Source organism: Panthera uncia, chromosome D4, assembly GCF_023721935.1.
Source record: "Panthera uncia isolate 11264 chromosome D4, Puncia_PCG_1.0, whole genome shotgun sequence".
NCBI classification, from domain to species: Eukaryota; Metazoa; Chordata; class Mammalia; order Carnivora; family Felidae; genus Panthera; species Panthera uncia.
In genome coordinates, this window is record NC_064807.1 from 89,594,274 (window position 1) to 89,611,485 (window position 17,212).

At 64.5% G+C, this 17,212-nt stretch overlaps 1 protein-coding gene across 2 annotated transcripts in view; it reads right to left on the minus strand.

Annotated features, from left to right (window-relative positions):
• Window positions 1-15,470, minus strand: part of ADAMTSL2 (ADAMTS like 2) — a 37,942-nt gene extending 22,472 nt beyond the window's left edge. The window contains exons 1-9 of one of the 2 annotated variants that reach the window (XM_049631087.1): window positions 15,381-15,470; window positions 14,674-14,816; window positions 13,930-14,005; window positions 12,788-12,890; window positions 12,278-12,423; window positions 12,017-12,140; window positions 9,464-9,544; window positions 6,807-6,982; window positions 825-1,173 (exon numbers count right to left, since the gene is read on the minus strand). In XM_049631087.1, the coding sequence (XP_049487044.1) occupies window positions 825-1,173; window positions 6,807-6,982; window positions 9,464-9,544; window positions 12,017-12,140; window positions 12,278-12,423; window positions 12,788-12,890; window positions 13,930-14,005; window positions 14,674-14,816; window positions 15,381-15,470 (1,288 nt within the window). Of the gene's footprint in view, window positions 1-824; window positions 1,174-6,806; window positions 6,983-9,463; window positions 9,545-12,016; window positions 12,141-12,277; window positions 12,424-12,787; window positions 12,891-13,929; window positions 14,006-14,673; window positions 14,817-15,380 lie in introns of those variants that run through there. The other variant, XM_049631083.1, reaches the window with a different exon arrangement.
• Between the last annotated feature and the right edge of the window lie 1,742 nt (window positions 15,471-17,212).

A 17,212-nucleotide genomic window follows, 5' to 3' on the forward strand; every position in this document is an offset into this window, starting at 1 on the left:
ACGCACCCCTGCGTCTCTGGGGACCCTCACGCACCCCTGCGTCTCTGGGGACCCTCACGCACCCCTGCGTCTCTGGGGACCCTCACGCACCCCTGCGTCTCTGGGGACCCTCACGCACCCCTGCGTCTCTGGGGACCCTCACGCACCCCTGCGTCTCTGGGGACCCTCACGCACCCCTGCGTCTCTGGGGACCCTCACGCACCCCTGCGTCTCTGGGGACCCTCACGCACCCCTGCAACTCGGGGACCCTCACGAATCCCTACATCTCCGGCCACACCTCCTGCTGCCTCCCTGAAATCTGCCTGCCAGGCTGTCAGCCCCGAGCGGCTCTCTCTCACCCCACCCTCTCCCACAGCCTCACCCAGCTACTCCTCACTGGTTCCCAAACCCTCAGGTCAGGGGCCACACTCTCTGAGAACTCAGGGTCCGCCCGCGCCCCCTCGCTGGCCGGATGTCCCCTTCCAGAGCTCTTGCCGCCCTGTGGCGTGCTCTGTCTGCCTCTACCGAATGAGCAAGCACACCGGCTCCGAGGACAGACTGCCCGGGTCTGACCCGCAGCTCAGCTGTGGATGTGGGAAAGCCCAGCCCCCACCTAAGCCTCAGCCCCCCCCCCCACATCTGTCAAGTGGGGACACCTGTATCCCCCTGGAAGAACGGACGGAAAGCGGAGCATGTGTGAAGGGGCCCGTGCCGTGCCTGTCCCAGGAGAGCCGCGAGTAGGAGCCTCTCACGGGCCTCGTCTGCCGGCCGCGGGGGCCCAAAGACCCTCTGCCCAAGGCCCCCTCCCTGGGAAGCCCCCGCCTGATCCCCGCCCTCCTGGTTACCTCGGAAGCCCTTGCCTCTGGGGGGTCCCTCGCAGGCCCTGCCGCTGGCCTGCTCGCACACCTCGTTGGTCTCCCGGCCCTTGCTCAGACCCAGCTCGATCCCCGGGCCCAGGTGGCCGAACAGCCGGTTGTCCAGGCCCAGCCGCTCCGAGGAGGCCTGGCCGTAGAAAGAGCTGTTGTGCCGCAGGAAGCCCAGGAGCGCGGCCCCGTCCAGCTCCTGGCTCTCCGCGCTCTCCGCGGCGGGCTCCGAAAAGCTGTAGTAGACGGGCTGCGTGCGGTGGGCATGCGGCGGCTGCAGCAGCGTGTACTCGAAGGTGATGGAGGGGCTCCTGCCGTTCTGGTTCCACACCTGGGGAGGAGGAGAAGCGGGACCTCACCCCTTCTGCACAAGCCGGGAACGGCTCGGGGCTCGTGGGCCACGAGCCCCCAGAGGAGAGCTGCACTCCGGTCCCGGGCCGCCAGAAGCAGCCCCGGCTGCGGCCCACAGCCAAGCCCTTCCCAGGGACGTGCCCTCGACTGAAGGACGGTGCCCCTGTCCGCGCTGTGCTGCTCTCCAAGGGCAGCCGGCCTCCAGAGCCCCGCGAACAGGGGCGCACGCCCAGGGCGGGGCAGAGGGAGCTGTCCACTCGAGGCGCAGGCCGGGAAGGGTGCCCCGAGCACACAGGATGCTCTAAGTGATAAAGCCGACTAAAACCCCATCTGCACTTTATTCCCACCCCGGGTGGAGCTCTGAGAGAAAGTGCCAGTGCACCCCCCAGGGTGGTTCCTGGAAGCTTGGAGAAAGTGAGGCCAGCACTAAGTGGAGAATAAAGGCCTAGCAGGTAGTGGGAGCGTGGGAGCGGAGGGAAAGGCTGGAAAATTGGCCAGGTGACCGTTTCCTGCAGGAGCCCCCTGCAGGACATCCTGTTCACCGGCGTGAAAAGAAATTGGCCAGCGAGAAGGCACTGACTTCACTTCGAGGGACACCGTTGAGTGACCGCAGCCCAGGGCGGATGCCAGGAGACGCTGTGATAGAACCAGACTCCCCTCGATCATCAGAATAAGGGAGGCCGACGTGGTGGCCGGGAGCCCTGACCCACAGAGACGTCTGCACACGGCGGATAGGACAAAGGACTCCCGGACAAATAAACGGGACCAGAAGAGGGGCTTCTCAATATGTAAGATCAAAAAGTATCAAGGGTGGATATTCAGGGGGCGGAGGACAGCTGCCCCAGAAAAGTCACAGCCCTATCCCATTTCCTGGGCCAGCGTTTGGACCCAGGATCCACTGAATGATGGAACGGCCAGGTCCCCAGGACAAAGGACCCACCACAAGTGTATATGGTAATGATTCTCCCAGTTCTTCCCCCAAAGAGCCTACAGCCGTCGACTTGGTTAACTGTTTGCTGGAGAAATGGACAGACATTTGGGAACCAGGGTCCAAGCTGTCATTGTTTATCAGGGACCCAAAGCATCATCATCGCCCCCTGTTAGCGCGAGAGCTTGTGGGTGACAAACAAGTGTGGCCCAGGTCTGGCTCACGGTGCGCCCAGTGTGGCTCACCCTGGGTCCAAGGCTTACCCGGTTCCCAAGTCCACTGCTGGCAGTCGGCTCCTCAGCCTGTAGGGTATGCGCTACCATCGCAGGGAAAGCTCAGCGGAAGCCCGTGACCCCAGCCCCTGACCCCCGTGCCCATCCCAGAGAGTAAATCCAAAACAGAATTGCATCGCGGGGAAACTACAGAGATCAGAGCCACTCCTGAGGTTGCCGGAGGACGCGAGGTGGTGGTCCCCATATGCCCCGCTTCACTCAACGGTTTGGCGCCCATGAAAGCAAGACAGACCCGGGAGGATGACGGGGAGCCCTTCCAAACCCCGCCAAGCGGGAGCCTCAGATGCAGCTCCCGGAGCAGATTAACACGACCTCAGGTGGATCACCTGTGGCCACCGACGTGGCAAACACCTTCTTTTCCACCCCCGTGGGGAGGAGGAAGTGGTGTTCGTTCACCTGGAACGGACAAGAGTATACACGTGCGGGTTTGTACCCGGGGCCGTGCTAACTGCCCCATTCCTCGACGTAATACAGTACAGGGGGGTCTGGACCATTCTACAGAACATCACACGGGTCCTCTACGTTGGTGACACCATGTCTACCAGGCCAGCTGAACAGGAAGTGATGCGGGAGGCCTTGGAAAGCCTACGGATTCCAGAAGACCTGACACTGAACCCTGTGGGGATCCAGTGCCCCACCCCCATCGGCGAACGCTTCAGGGTCAGTGGCCTAGGGCATGCCAGGACATACCCTTGAAAGCAGAGGGCAGAGGATTGCATTGCATTCCCTCCCTTATGAAGAAGAATTCTGGACACAGCGTGGCACATATCCAGAAATGTGGATCCAATCCACATACTGGGTAAAAGCTGCCAGCTTTCAGTGGGGGTCCTGAGGAGAAGGGGCTCTACAGTTGGTCCAGGCTGCGGGATAAACAGCCTGCCACTTGGGCCATAACACCCAGCTGGTTCTATAGCGGCGGGGAAAGACGTCACACGGGCTTTCTGGCAGGCCTTGATAGGAAGAGGATCGCGTAGTCCTCCAGTGCTCTGGAGCGAAGCCATGCCACCCATGACAAATATCACATCATTTCGAAAAGAGCTTGTGACATGCTACCAGGCCCTATAGAGATGGAACCCTGTGACCACGGGACATCGAGTGACACAGCCGGGAGTCACGCAGCCACCCGTCGTAAGATGGAAATGTCACATCCGGGGTTAGGCACAATCAGAGCAGAGGACAGGACCGCCGGCTCAGCAGGTGACTGAGACTCTCATCACCCGAGGCCCCTGCCCTGACATCTGTCAGCTCACAACGTCAGGTGCACGGGGTACCGTTAGGGTGAAGTCTGAGAGGAGAGAAAGGGCCAAACTTGATTCAGAGACGGGTCGGCTTGGTACGGGGCAGGGGAGGGCGGTATGAGCTGAAAATGGGATCTGTTTCACTGGAGCCCCGTTCAGGGGCGGCTTCAAAAAAACTGCACTGAGGGAAACTCCTCCCGGGGGGCTCTACGGGGCGCGTGTGGGATCATCTAATCTGTAGGAAACGCACAGCAGCCCGAGGTGACAATACACACTGCCTCGTGGGCGGTGCACACGGTTTGGGTGGTGGCTCAGGATCCTGGGTGGAAAGGGCTTTGAGAGGGGGTGAGGAGGTCTGGAGGAGACACGTGGGGATGGGTCCACGCCATAGGCGGAAGATGGGAGTCGCCGTGTCCCTTGTTAACGCGCCCCTGGGAGCATGCCCCCACGGGAGGGACACCGGACACCAGGTTATAGGTGAAATGGCCTTGCCAGGTGACACAGGCCAGCCTCTGCCATCAGTCCCCCCTCTGATGGCACAACAGGTGCATGAAGGGGATAGCCATGGTGGCAAGGATGGGCACCATGCGTGGCCCCGAGGGCAAGGGCGGTCACTCACCAAGCCCTCCAGCACCGACAGAGACTGACACGCGGCACCGTGCCTCGAGAGGCCGTCAGCCCTTTGATGGCCAGCGGGCTACGTTAGACGCCCTTCTGTCCTAGCAGGGAAGTGACCGCGAGGTTGCCTTTCCTGACCACAGAGCCTGCGGCCCCCAAACCCAAGGGCTCCCAGAGCATTTGATCCGCTGAGACAGGATGGCACGTGACACTGCATCGGACAAAGGGACCCACGTCACAGCAAAGGAGGTGCCTCAGCAGGCACGTGACCATCAGATGCACAGGCTGCGTCACCCAGACGCTGCGGCCTGATGCGACTGCGCACGCTGAGGCCACGGTGCCACGTAGAGACGGCAGGACCCTGCGAGGATGAGGGGCCGGGGTGCCCTCCACGACGCAATATACAAGGAATCGCCCCGACACGGTGCTGCGTCCCCACCGGGCAGACAGCGTGGGCCCGGGAAGCACAAAATGGAAGTCGCCTCCGCAATCGTTCCCAGTGACCCCGTGGGCATTTGGGGTTTCTAGTCCCTGCGGCTTAGGGTCTGCAGGTGTACAGGTCCTGATGCAGGGAAACACTTCCACAAACGGGAAGCTGTGACCGCCACCTGGGCCATCTGGCACCCTGTGCGCAGAGAGCAGCCGGAGAGGAGTGGCCGCCCCAGCAGGGGGATTGACCCTGACCACCAAGGCCGTGTCGGGATGCTTCAACCCTAGGGGCAGAGAATATATCTGGTTCCCTGCTGCCCCACGGGGGCTCCTCCTGGTATCGCCCTGCCCGTGGCAACGGGACAAGGACAGGGATGGAAAAGGGCCCCGAAACCAGGAGCCCAGACCCCTCGGGTAGGAGGGACAGGGACACCTGGCCAGGTGAGCCACCTAGACTAGCAGAGGAGAATGCGGAGTGGGTAGCGCAGGAGGCAAGTGATGTGATTGGCTGGCAGCCCCAGGCTAGCTGCCGGTCACCTCGCCAGCCTTCCCGGGGGGGGGGAAGCCAGCCAGAATTCTAGAGGAGTCCTTCCTGCCAAGCATTCCACCAGGCAAATGGGTACCAGCGGGCACGGCGGCGAGCCCCCGGGCCCCACCCTTCAGTGAGCTGCCTGGAGTGTGCTGGGGACAGTTCATAACGAGCCCTGCCCCAGGAACGTCCCTCGGCCGCCTCTCCCGAGGCCACACCCATCTCTGTGGCTTCCAGCAACCGGGCCACGCCTCTCCGCCTCAAGTCCAGGGGACTCGAGGGGCCACTGCGACCCCAGAGCCCCCGCTGGGATCAGCTGAGGCTCTGACCACACCGGCAGCACAGCTCAACATCTCCCTCTGTCCAGGCCTGTCCCCCTCACCCCCTCACGGCCACTGCTCCCGTCACCACGCCCTAAACCCCGCTGCTCACAGACCCTTCCTGGGATCCTGACCTGCAACACAGCTCCTGCGGGCAGGCAGGGAAGCCAGGCAGCCGGCCGGCCTGCCTCAGGGGCAGCTCCAGGGGCAGGAGAGGAAATACGTGGCCCCCATTAGATTCTGGGGCCATCCAGGGACGCTCTGCAGCCAGGAAGCAGTGTGGGGAGGTGGCGGGGGGGGGGGCACCGCAATTGGAGACCCCTCTGGCAGGGCACTTAGACACACAACCGGCTCCAGCACCAGGCTGACCCGGGCCCCAAGCCCGGCCACACTGCCGACAGGTCCGTGATGGGCAAGTCGGTAATCTCTGTGTGCCCAGGTTTCTTGTCTACAAAGTGAGGATCTAAACGCCCACCACGGTGGGATCCAGAAATCATGCCAGGTCGGGCGGGTAGGCTCTGGCCCCACTGTACCCCTCAGCTTCCACGAACACCCGCAGACCTTGAAAAACACCAGAACTTCCCATCTGGGCGTCACCTGTTTCCAGGGACGAGTCCTTGTACATTTCCTCGACGCCGGGCCACAAAGCAACGACACTTGTTTCTAGACGCTAGCCATGGGAACGCTCCCAGGGAGCTGAGCAGAGCAGGTCCAAACTCTCCCGCCCTCTCCTCGCCCCTGTGCTGTGCCCCCAGAAACCGTGAGCATCCGGGAGGGTAGCGGGGGGGGGGGGGGGGCCACAGGCACTGCCTGGGCCCCCCAGCACTGAGGACCTGGCAGAGAGGCCACAGTGCCGATGCGGCCGGGGCAGGGAAGTACGCGGGGGGTACAAACCCCCAACTATGGAGTGGGGGAGGGGGCCTGCGTCCCCGTCTACTTCCTGTCCTTAGCAACCCCGCAGGTCCTGATGACTGCAGTCCACCAGGGGCGCTAACGGCCGTGGCAAGTGAATGAATGAATGGTTACTTGGGTGAGGGCTGAGACAGTGGGTGGCTGGGTGAGCGAGGGGACGGGCAAATGAAGCAACTCGTTAATGAGCTGATAGAGGCTAAGTACAGGAATCAAACCCCGAGCAGATGGGTGCGCAAGGAGTGACCGAGCACGACCCTCGCCACGCCGGACGGAGACGCTGCCTCGTGCACACACACCCTGGGGCCACGGCACGGCGTTGGCGGCCCGAAGCCCGCGGCTCACGCACCATGACGTTCAGGCCCTGGTTGGTTGGCCCCTGGGCCACTATGTACTCGATGCCGGTCTCGTAGACGTCCATGGGCCGCCGGTATTTGACCACGGTGCCCGCGATGTTGAAGTTCTTGGGGCTGTCCACTTTGAAGTTGCCGTTGAAGAAGTAGAAGCCGGCTTCGTCCGCGAGAGCTAAAGGAGCACAGGGCAGAGCCACCTGGTCACATGAGCTGGACGAGCCACAGGGAGGACGGGGCGGCGGGCGGGGGGGGGGGGGGGCGGGGAGTGGCCAGTATCACTCACTCAGGCACCTGTGGCCAGCTCACCCCCGCGACCCTCCCCGAATACCCCGAAGACAGGACACCTCCTCTCGTGGGGGAGTCGGAAGCTCCGACCGTGTCCAGCATGTGGCCCCGGCCAGCGAATGCTAAGGAGAGGTCAGCGCACTTTCCCATCAGGAGGTGGAGGTGGCTGGCCCGGGGCCCATTTGGTGTCTCTGGTCACCCCTAAAGAGGCCAGAGTCTGTGAGGTGATGAGTAGCATAGGCTAAGCGGCCAAGTGGACCAGGAGGTCAGTGCCCGGGGAAGGCGTGCTCTGGACAGCAGGCACTGGCCGGCTCAGGGCAGGGCCATCAGCCCGGCCCTGCTGAGAACTCACTTCGTGACCCTGGGTGAGTAATCCCCGCCCAGCTTCCCACCTTGGGAAGGGAGGGGACCACACACGGGGAGGGGACCTCCATGCCCCTCCAGGGTCCACACTGAGCGACACTGCAGCCCTGGCCTGCCTGGCCCAGAACGCTGTCCCACCAGCGCCGGCAGGCCCTTCCAGCCCACCCCAAGCTGGCCAGCGCCACGCCGACACCGGGAGCCGTGACATTCTGTGGCCCGTGCTGCCGTGACCAGGCTGACCTTTTACCCCATCAGTCCATTCTCCCAGGCGTGCCTGACGGCAGCCCCGGGCACATTCTGTCGCCCTCTCGTTGAGACGGGGTGTGGGTGGATACTTGGAACAGGGGACCTCAGAAGGACAGCCACTCCCTGGCCTGACCCAAGCCTGATGACGCCCAGACAGCAGGAACGTGCGTGCAGCCCTCAGCAGCCCGTCTCCTGCCAACCCCGGAGGCCGGGACAACTCTCCAGAGCTGGGGTGATTTTTCAGGGCAGCTGGCCCTTCCCTGGGCTGCGGAGGGCTCGCAGGGTGCTCGGGGCCTCGGGCCCAGGGGATGGGAGCGAGGAGGCAGGCTCCACACGGTGGGGGACGGCGTGTCTTTCAGAGGGTGTCCTCTGAGCCAGTTCCGGAAGCTGGCCGGAGGGAGGGGAAGAGTTCAGTTTCCAGAGCTCCTGATGCAATCCGAGCAGGGGCGGGGGGGGGGGGGGGGGGGGGGGGGGGGGGGGCATCCGTTTATTATCAGGCAGACGCAGCAAGCGAGACTCGTCTGCTGGAAAAATACCCTCGATGCAGCGACGTCAGAAAATACCGTGAGTGAGGGTCCGAGCTGTGCCTCCTGGGGCGCGTGCCTGCCCGGCCTCCAGGTATGTGCATAGGGTTAAATCCCGGCCGGCATCCAAAGCCTGTTTCCTGACAGTAATGACCTTCCTTCCTGCGGCTCTGCCTCTGCTCCGAGGCTGCCCTTGCTGTTTCCACGCGGCTGTTTCAAGAGCCATTTCTCTGCAGCCAGCTCTGAGAACACCGTGTTTCCTGGCCTCGCCACCCTCCCAGCGGGGGACAGAGCCACCGGCCTGGCAGAGGCCTGGCTCCCGAACTCGGGTGGTGGGGCCGGGGGCCTGGAGTGTGCAGAACTGCTGGTGTGGGGGCCGAGAGCCCAGGTTCCACCGCGGGGACCTTTAGCAGAGTCCCCCACCCGCAGCGTCCCCCGAGAAGGGCGGGTTTCACCCAGCCGTCCCGGCTCTCCCACGCTGCCCTGAGACACGGGCGAGTGAGCCAGGCGTCGGGACCAGCTTCCCTGCCCGGGGCCCCCCGCCCGCCCCCACCCAGGGCAAGGCCACGTGCAGAGCAGCTAAGTGGTGTCAGCACCCGCCCACCTGAGCCAGAAGGGCCTCGGGCTGCGTCCCGGGGGGCACAGACAGGGCAGGCTGTCAGAACAACGCTCCAACTACACAGGCAGCCTTTCCAGAAACTGCCATCAGCTCGGGGCCTCACTTATGCGAATAAGCCCAGAATCCTCACGTCGAAGTCCCCCGACCTACCAAGGTCCAGCTGCCCCGCAGAGACCATCCAGGGGCGAGAACCTCCACCAGGGAGCCGCCAGGCCCGAGTCTGAGTCTCACTTCTGCTTCGTGTGGCTGAAGGCCTCCAGCCAGGCCACCTCCGGGCTCTGGATCTGCCTCAACCTACTCGCCTCCTGAGTCTCATCCTTGTGCCCTGGGGGAGGGGCGGTCAGAGACCCCACCTCCAGCACCTCCAGCTTTGGCCTGGGCCAGGCTCTCCAGGGACAGGAAGTCACTACGTGTTGTCACGTGTGGGGGTGGGGTCAGCTTCCCTATGAGCCCCCCCTCCGACACACACGTCTACACACAGCCAGGTCAAGTTCTGGCTTCTGGGGCCTGACTCTCTCCTGCAGGACGGATCCAGGGTCAAGAATCCACCCATACGTGTGGCCCCACACACACCCACAAGTCCACATGAGGCAGCACCCAGGCCCCCCACGCGTACCTAGGACATCGGCAGATTTCTTCCGCTCCACAATCTGAATGTCTCGGGCACCGGCCGGGATGTGGGTCACCAGAGAATAACCTGGGGGACATCAGATGACAGTGAGCCGCGGGCCGGCCCCGCTCTGTTGGAAAGTCACCACCCTCCTGTGCTCTTGGTGGGGGAGGGGTGCTGTCTAAGGGCAGCCCCACCCTCAACAGCTGCACCCGGGCCCAGACACTCGTCCAAGGCCCTGCAGACACGCACTGTGCCACCCAGGGACGGGCTCGGGTTCACCCAGGTTCCATGACCCTCTCCTACGAAGGCCCTGCCCCAGCCCCTCTGGAGGGACACCGTGGGCCACAGGGACCTTAAATCTGCCTGGGGTCAAACAGACTTGGGTCCTACTCTGCCACATGTCACCAAGATGATTCTGAAAAAAGTCATTGGAGCTCTTGGGCCTCAGTTTCCTCATCTGTGCACAGGGATGATGGCTCCCACTCTGCGTCATGTGGGAAGATCTCTGCACAGCACAGGGCCTGGCCCCAAGGGCACAGTCACTCTTACTATTTTAAAGGCCCGTGTTGGCCCAGCACCATGTTGATGTTACAGACTTGCTAACGCTCAGAGACGCAGGTGGGCAAACACAGCTGAGGGCCGTAGAAGGTGGGGAGGCAGCCGTGGGGACCCCCACAGAGACACCCAACGGAGGGACTGAGGGTCTAGGGGGGCCGGGGTCTGAGGAAGGGACGGGTGCTGCCAGCACGGCCTAGAGGGTGGTCTGGGGAGGAGACCCCAGAGGAGAGATTCCGAAAGCCCTAAGATAGAAAAGTCTCCCAGGAGGGAACAGTGGCAGCGAGGGGAGTCCACCTGTACCCCCCTCGCCCCCCTTTGCAGGCGCCCAAAGGCCCTGAGCCAGAGTGCGCTGAGTGGCTCCTTGGGGGGCAGAGCGGGAAGCTCTGGTCTGCAGTGTAAACCGCGCCCCACCCCCACCCCCGCCCCAGCCCATCTCAGGCTCCCCGAGGGCTGGGCCAGGTGCAGGCAGAGCAGGGGAGAGGCACACACTAGCCCGCCTCGCCTCCCTCGACAGCGTCTCCCCTACACGCCCATAATACACATAGCGGTGAAATGAACAGGAAATGATGATTTGGCTTAATTGCCATTTATTCAAATGTGGGTTTAAATACGTTCATTTTTAAATTAGCAACCGGCTCACAAGATTCCTGCGCATCTAATAACGGCTCTTGCACGGCCCAGGGCCGCCGGCGTGGTTAGGGCGCACGCATTTATCAGGGGAGACGGTGGGTCAGCGCTTAGGACCACAGGCCCAGGAGCCAGGCTGTCTGGGTTCAGACCCCGCTCTGCCACTCCCGGCTGTGTGACCTCAGACTAGTGTCTTCACCCCTCTCTGCCTGTTCCCGCGTCTGTGGCACCCGTCCAGGACCTGCCTCGTAATGTGCGAGGCACGAACGCCTCCGCCCGGGCACAGGAAGGACTAGGTGGATGTCGCGGGGTTGGAAGCGTCAGCCCCAGGCCCCCCACGCCGGGAGTCCACGGGACACGGCCCTTAGGTGCTCAGAGACACGCGCTGCCATCTACACGTCCCGGCATCTGGCAAGGAGCAGCCTCTCCCTGTCACGCTGGCTGTGGGTCCTTCAGACACCTGTCCGGCTGCTCTGCCCTGGGCCCTCCATTTCAGACCCTCCCTGCGGTCTTCATCCAGTCCCTCCTCAGCCCAGCAGACCCATCCCCGGGCCCCTCGTCTAAGCCCTAACGTTAGCTCTGAAATTATCCCTCCTGTGTGGGGTGGACACGGTCAGGGTCCCCGACAGCCGGGTCCACGGCGGCTCCAACTAGTCCGGACCTGCCCACCCTCGCTCGGGAACCTTGAGCAGGCAATTCCCGTGCAGGCCTCGGTTTCCCCATCTGCTAAGTGGGTTTCCAGCGCCCTGCTTTTCCCAGTCTGAAGGCTGTGATAACCCAGGTTGACCCCACAAGCATTTGGAGAGACCCAGAAATGCAGTCAGCGTGCTAAAGTGACACCGTTGCAAAGTACAAAGTCCTGTCACAGGCAGAGACCCCCAAATCCCCACCTGTCCTCCACCCCCACCCCCCGCCAGCCCCTGGGGAGCCAGGCCTAAACGGGCACGCTGGGTGACCGACCAGCCACTGCCCAAGGGAAGGGAGGGGCGGACTCTGCGAAACGGGTTGGAGGGCTTAGGCCGCGGACTCAAATCTCGTATCAGCCTCACACGAGGATGGGACTCGTGCCTCGGTTTCCCCCTTTTGGGTGCTGCCGCAGAGGCCAAACACAATCCCCCAGGCGAGGGTGCACTCAGGCACCCGGTATTCAGTAGGCAGTCAACAAAGAGCGGCTCAGTATCCCCAGCCAGAGGGGGCCTTCCGAGCACCTGGCCGGCCCGCCTGGACACAGTAGGGACGTTCAGGTGGCCGAGAGCGAGGGAGAGGAGCTCACGAGGAGGCACCCAAGGCCAGAGACAGCGCGCAGCGGGACCGGACAGGGAGGGGGGAGGCGCGGGGGGGGGGGGGGGGGGGAGGCGCCGCGGCTCTTACCGAGGTGGGCGTTCCCTTTGCGGTAGTTGCCTGTCACGTGGGTGCAGCTGCTACCGTCCCCCTGGCAGACGCCGCACTTGTCCAGCGTGTGGGTGGAGAAGAGCACCCCGTCACAGCCGATGGGCTGCAGGAAGGGAGGCGGAGAGGGCCGCTGGGAGGGCGCTGCGACCCGGGCCCCCGGGGCCGCCACTGCCACAGGAGGACAGGCGGGGCGGTCAGCGCAGTGAGACCAGTGGTACTTTTGCTACAATGTTTAACAACCTCACATTTTCCAGACACGCAAACCCCTCGCAGGTCGGTGAGCTTGCAGGACGTGCCGTCGCGGGCCGGGACCATGAGCTGCCGCTGACCGTCCACGGTGGTGCAGTGCAGGTCGCACGGCTTGCTGGAGATGTGGACGTAGTCGTCTGACGGGGAGACGGAGGGTCTCAGGGTGGGGGGGGGGGGATTCAGGAACTTCCTGTCCCTCCCGCCGAGACCCGCCTTAGCTCCTCCCACCCATTGCGCGAACGGAAGAACTGAGGCCGGGAGAGCGGAAGGGACGGATCCCCCGACGGACGGTCCCGGGCAGCCCGGCACCTGCTCCGTGAGTGAGAGGCCGGCTCCTCTTCACGGTGGCCTGTGACCTGACCCCTCCCGCCGGGCCTCACCGTCCACCTGCCCACCCCGGGCCAGGGTGTCCCCTCCCCACTGTCCCCAGAAGGGAGCCGTCGGGTGTGGAGGGGCCGCCCTCGCACTCTGCTCCCCCCTGGGCAGCCCAGGGCCTGGTACCGGGGTACAGGGGTTTCCACTGGTGCGTCCGCCCGTCGTACACGCGGGAGTTGAAGGAGATGCATTGCTCCTCCCGGAAGCTCCTCCCGTCCGGCGGACACTCCTGCGGAGCGAGCGAGAGAGCGAGAGAGCGAGAGAGAGAGAGAGGAGGCTCCAGGAGGAACTCGGCCCGACAAAGGCATTTTTGTCCCGGCTGAGCAGGAAGTGGCTGCGGCCGGGCTGGGGTGGCCTCTCGTTCTCCCTCAGTCCCACTCGCTTTCTGGAAGGAGCAGGGGGCAACCGAAAGGGCTGCTGCCGTCCCTCAAACGCCTACATGCCCTGGCCCTCCTGGTGCTCCGGGCAGGGTCCTTCCACGTCCCCGCCACCCCAGCCTCCTCCCCAGAGGCACTGGGGCGCGGAAGGGGCGCCAGGCCTCGGCTGTGCAGGCGCTGCCCCCCACTCGCCTGCGGCCCAGGGCAGAGGGGGGAGGCCTGGGGGTGGGGGGCAGCCGGTCACGCCGGGGGGGTAGGTGGGTCTCCCTTCGGAGGAGCTCACAAGCGTCCAGCAGGGGAGCAGACCAGCGATGCCAACACAGGAGCTGTGGCCACCCGCCTCCCTTCAGGCCCTAACTCCTCGGGCGTGCACATACCCCGAGACGCTCACGGGGACGCAAAGACCCCTATGGCTTGCTGTCTTTCTATCCCACACCTGTTCTGGGTGGTGGGGGGGGGGGGGAGTTCAGGTCCAGACTGGTTTGGCCCCACTGAAGGGCACCCAGAGGCTGAGCCAGAGTCAGCATCTCCTGTCCCCCCTGGGGAGCTGCAGTGAGACTTCTCACGGCTGGGGACGGGACACCTGGTGACTGTCGGTCTCCCAGCAAGCACCTGGCACAGGACTTGTGAGCAGCCTGAGATCTGCACGTTAGAGGCCGCACGTGAGCCCCCGCCCCCAGCAGAAGCCAGTCCTCACCCCTGCACGTGCACAGCACAGATGTGACCCGAGGCGTGAAGGGGGCTCTGAGCCCAGGACCCCTCACCCTCCTTCTCTTCAACCGGAAGTAAGGGCAGACCCGGCACAGAGTGCCTGGAGGGTCTGGGGGCCACCTGAGACCGGCCTAAGGAGCTTGGGGGTAGGGCTGTGGTCCCGCCCGGGCGGGGCCTCACCTGCAGTCTGCACAGCTGGTACCTCTTGGACGTGCCCGTGCAGGTCCTGTTCCCCGAGCCCATGACCGACGTCCTCCTGGAGGGAAGACCTGGGCTCTGAGCTGGGGGCTGGGGGCCGCGGGCTGCGGGCACCGACCGTGCCCCTGCTCCAGACGGCCTCTGGGCTGGGCCCCGGAAGCCCCCCCTAATTCCTCTGGCCCCCCACGACTCCATCGCAGCCCAGGGAAGATACCACTTCACCTCTGCACCCCCGGCATAGAGCCCAGGGTTGTACACAGAACTGATAATGATACCAAGAACGTTTACTCCGTACCACTCCATACGTGAGGAAACTGATGTTCAGAGACATGAAGCGACTTGCCCAAGGTCACACAGCAAGGACGTAGCAGAAGCAAGATTTGAACCCGGGCCCGCCCGATGGTAACCACTATATCCTATGTTTTTTCCCGTGCGAATTCGACTCGGGTTTTCAGAAAAGAAGGACCAGGAAAGACCTCGCCCCTCGTTGAAAAAAATCCCAAGAAACGGACCATGCCTTCTCACGAGAGGGCTGTCTGTCCCCAGAGTCCCAGGACAGGGTGAACCCCAGGACACGGTCGCCCAGGACCCGTCAGGAGCCTCGGCCCTGACAGGCCAGCAAAAAGGCTCACTCACCTGGCCTGTGCCGCCTCCGCCTGAAGACCCCTCCCAGCCTGAGCCCCACCCACCTGTCACCCGCTGCCCACCCCCGTGCTAGTCCCACACCTCTGCTGCAGACAGTGCCGCTCCTGGGACGTCACGCCGGCCCCACAGCTGCGGGAGCATGCCGTCCACTTGGTCCACTCTCCCCACCAGTAGGCGGTGGCGTCCGAGCCCCCCTCCAGGCTGTTGGACGTCGGGCTGTGGTCCTGGGCGAGAGTCCCCACGGAAGGTTAGAAGACGCTGGAACGGGACTGGCCCGCCATCCCTTGCTGTGGTCAGCAGCACACAGCCCGGCTGGGTCCCTCGGCACCCCCGCCCAGGTGTCCAGGGCAGTCTTGGAGGGAACTCCGCGGAAGTCGTGGGCCTTAAGCCCTCCCAATCTCGAGATCTGGAACATCTTGGGGGCTTGGCGGGAGCCTGAGGCCACACCGTCCTTGTTTATCTTCTCCCGAGCGGCCTGGGCCCCGGCCTGGGTTCTGCGGGACACAAGCCCGCCCCGTCTACACGCCTCCTTCCAGGACTTTGCTCGGAAGGAAGCACTCAGCCCCCTCCAACCCCATCCTGCCCAAATCAGCCAGGCTCTGGAGTGGCCAGAGTCCCTGTAGGGGCTTGTCTGATAGGGGTTGGTCTGATCAGCTTGTAAGACATATTCCGGGGCTGTGTGGGGATCTGGGAGTGCACGCAGGGCTCGCTGGGCACGTGCCCTACACCTGCCGCGCAGCCCCTCCCACCTCAGCCCATCTGGGTGAGGGACCCTGCTCCCCACTCACCGTGGCCCCAGTAGATGCCACACGCCCAGCCAGAAGTGCCACAGCCAGCAGGGACCAGACCCAGCGTGAAGGCTGCCGTCTGCCACCCATCCTAGGAAGCAAGGCCACGGTCACTGCCAGGCCAGACCCCGCTCCTCTGACAGCTGAGGAGGGTCCACTTAAGGGAAGAGCCCTGGGGGCCCGCCCAGCACCGAGGCCCAGAGGCTCTCTGGGATTGATTGGTAGTGGCTGCCTGGTGGCCCCGTTGGGAGAGGCGGGTGGGTGATTAACGATGCCTGCCACAGGCACGAGAACCACAGGCGGCGGTGAGCTTGCAAAGCCTGCCCCACCTCCCATCTAAGGGTGCGCAGGGATGTGTGCTTTGCCTCTGACCACCTGAGCTCCCTAGAGAGGGCCTGCGGAGAAAAGCAGGGACAGCTGAGGAGGCTGCAGGCCCAGGCCGCACCCGTTGGACGAGGGAGCCAAGCCCCAGAACTCAGGCCGCCATCTCCACTGGGGGAACTGGCCTGAACAAGAGCCCCTGGGGATTTTCACCTGCTCAGTGCTAGCTGCCCACCTGGGACAGTGGTCTCCCTGGCAGCCACACGGGGCTGCCGGAGGGGCCCATGGATGCCACCCGCTCCGCCAGCCCCTTCCTCTCTCTGGCCCCTGCTACCCCTGCCCTGGAGGGGGCCAGGCCCGGGACCCTCAGGGATCTCAGGCCGCACAGAGTCCAGGCGCCTGTGTCCCTCCCTTGTCCCCCGGGGTGTGGAGTCAGGGCAGACCAGAGCTACGGGGCTGTCTCTTCCCCAACAAGTTAGCACTGTCACCCCCAAACACCCCTCGACCTCCCTGCCAGGGGTCAAACCAAGGGGAGCCCTTAGCCTCCCCTATCTGCCTCTGCTGTGTGGACGCCTACCTCCTAGAAGGGAGGCACGGGGGCCTTCGGCGGCCTCTGTCCAGGGTCTATCTCAGGTCCTGAGTGTCACTTGCCAGCAGGTCAGAGAAGGGGTTTCAGAAGCCGCCAAGCCTGTCCCCCTACGGCCTGGAAGCGACGGAGGGGAGCCAAGTCGCCCAAAGCCACACAGCAAGGTGGCCAGATACCCGCCGCCCCCCCACCCAGACCAGAGTAGACTCGGGGACTCGTCCCCTGCCCCCGGCTACTTTCAAGGAAGAAGGTGTGAAAGTCGCCCCCCCGCCCCGCCAGCCCCGAAGCCAACTCCAAATCTGCCCCCCTCCCCCGCAGGCCTCCACCTACAGCCCCCCCTGCGCCCCCCCCCAGCCTCACACAAGCACAGAGCACCCCCCTCGGCAGCCCCATTGGCCAGTCGGTGCCCCAGCTCCTGCCTGCTGAGCCGAAGACAGGTGCTGAGCCGGCCCCACACTTGGTTTTCATTAAGGCTCCCAGACACCGCTGGCCACAGGCCAGGTCCGGCTCACGCGGGATCCATCCCTCCCTGGGGTCCAAAAACAGCCACCGGCCGGCAGGAGAGGCTCGCCGCGCAAAGACCGGCTTCAGGCGCCCGAGGCTGGGAGCTGAGGGGCCACCGTCGCCACGCGCTGAGGGTCCGGACCCCTCCCCGTGAGCCCTCCTCCTGTTACATAACAGCTCCCCGGGGGGGGGGGGGGGACCGGGAGATGCTCCGGCCCCCCGGCCCCCTCAGAGCTCCATCCGTGCCGCGGGGGGGACAACGCGGGAAGGCGGAGGTGGCCTACCTGGCCCCCGGGTCAGCAGGTCCTCCTCCCGGGGAAGGGGGCAGAGCCGCTGTGCGAGGGAGGCGCCAGGTGCCGGGAGCAGGGGGAGGCTCAGAGTGCAGAGGGCCGCGGGCTCTGCCCCTCGCCCGCCCTCCTCC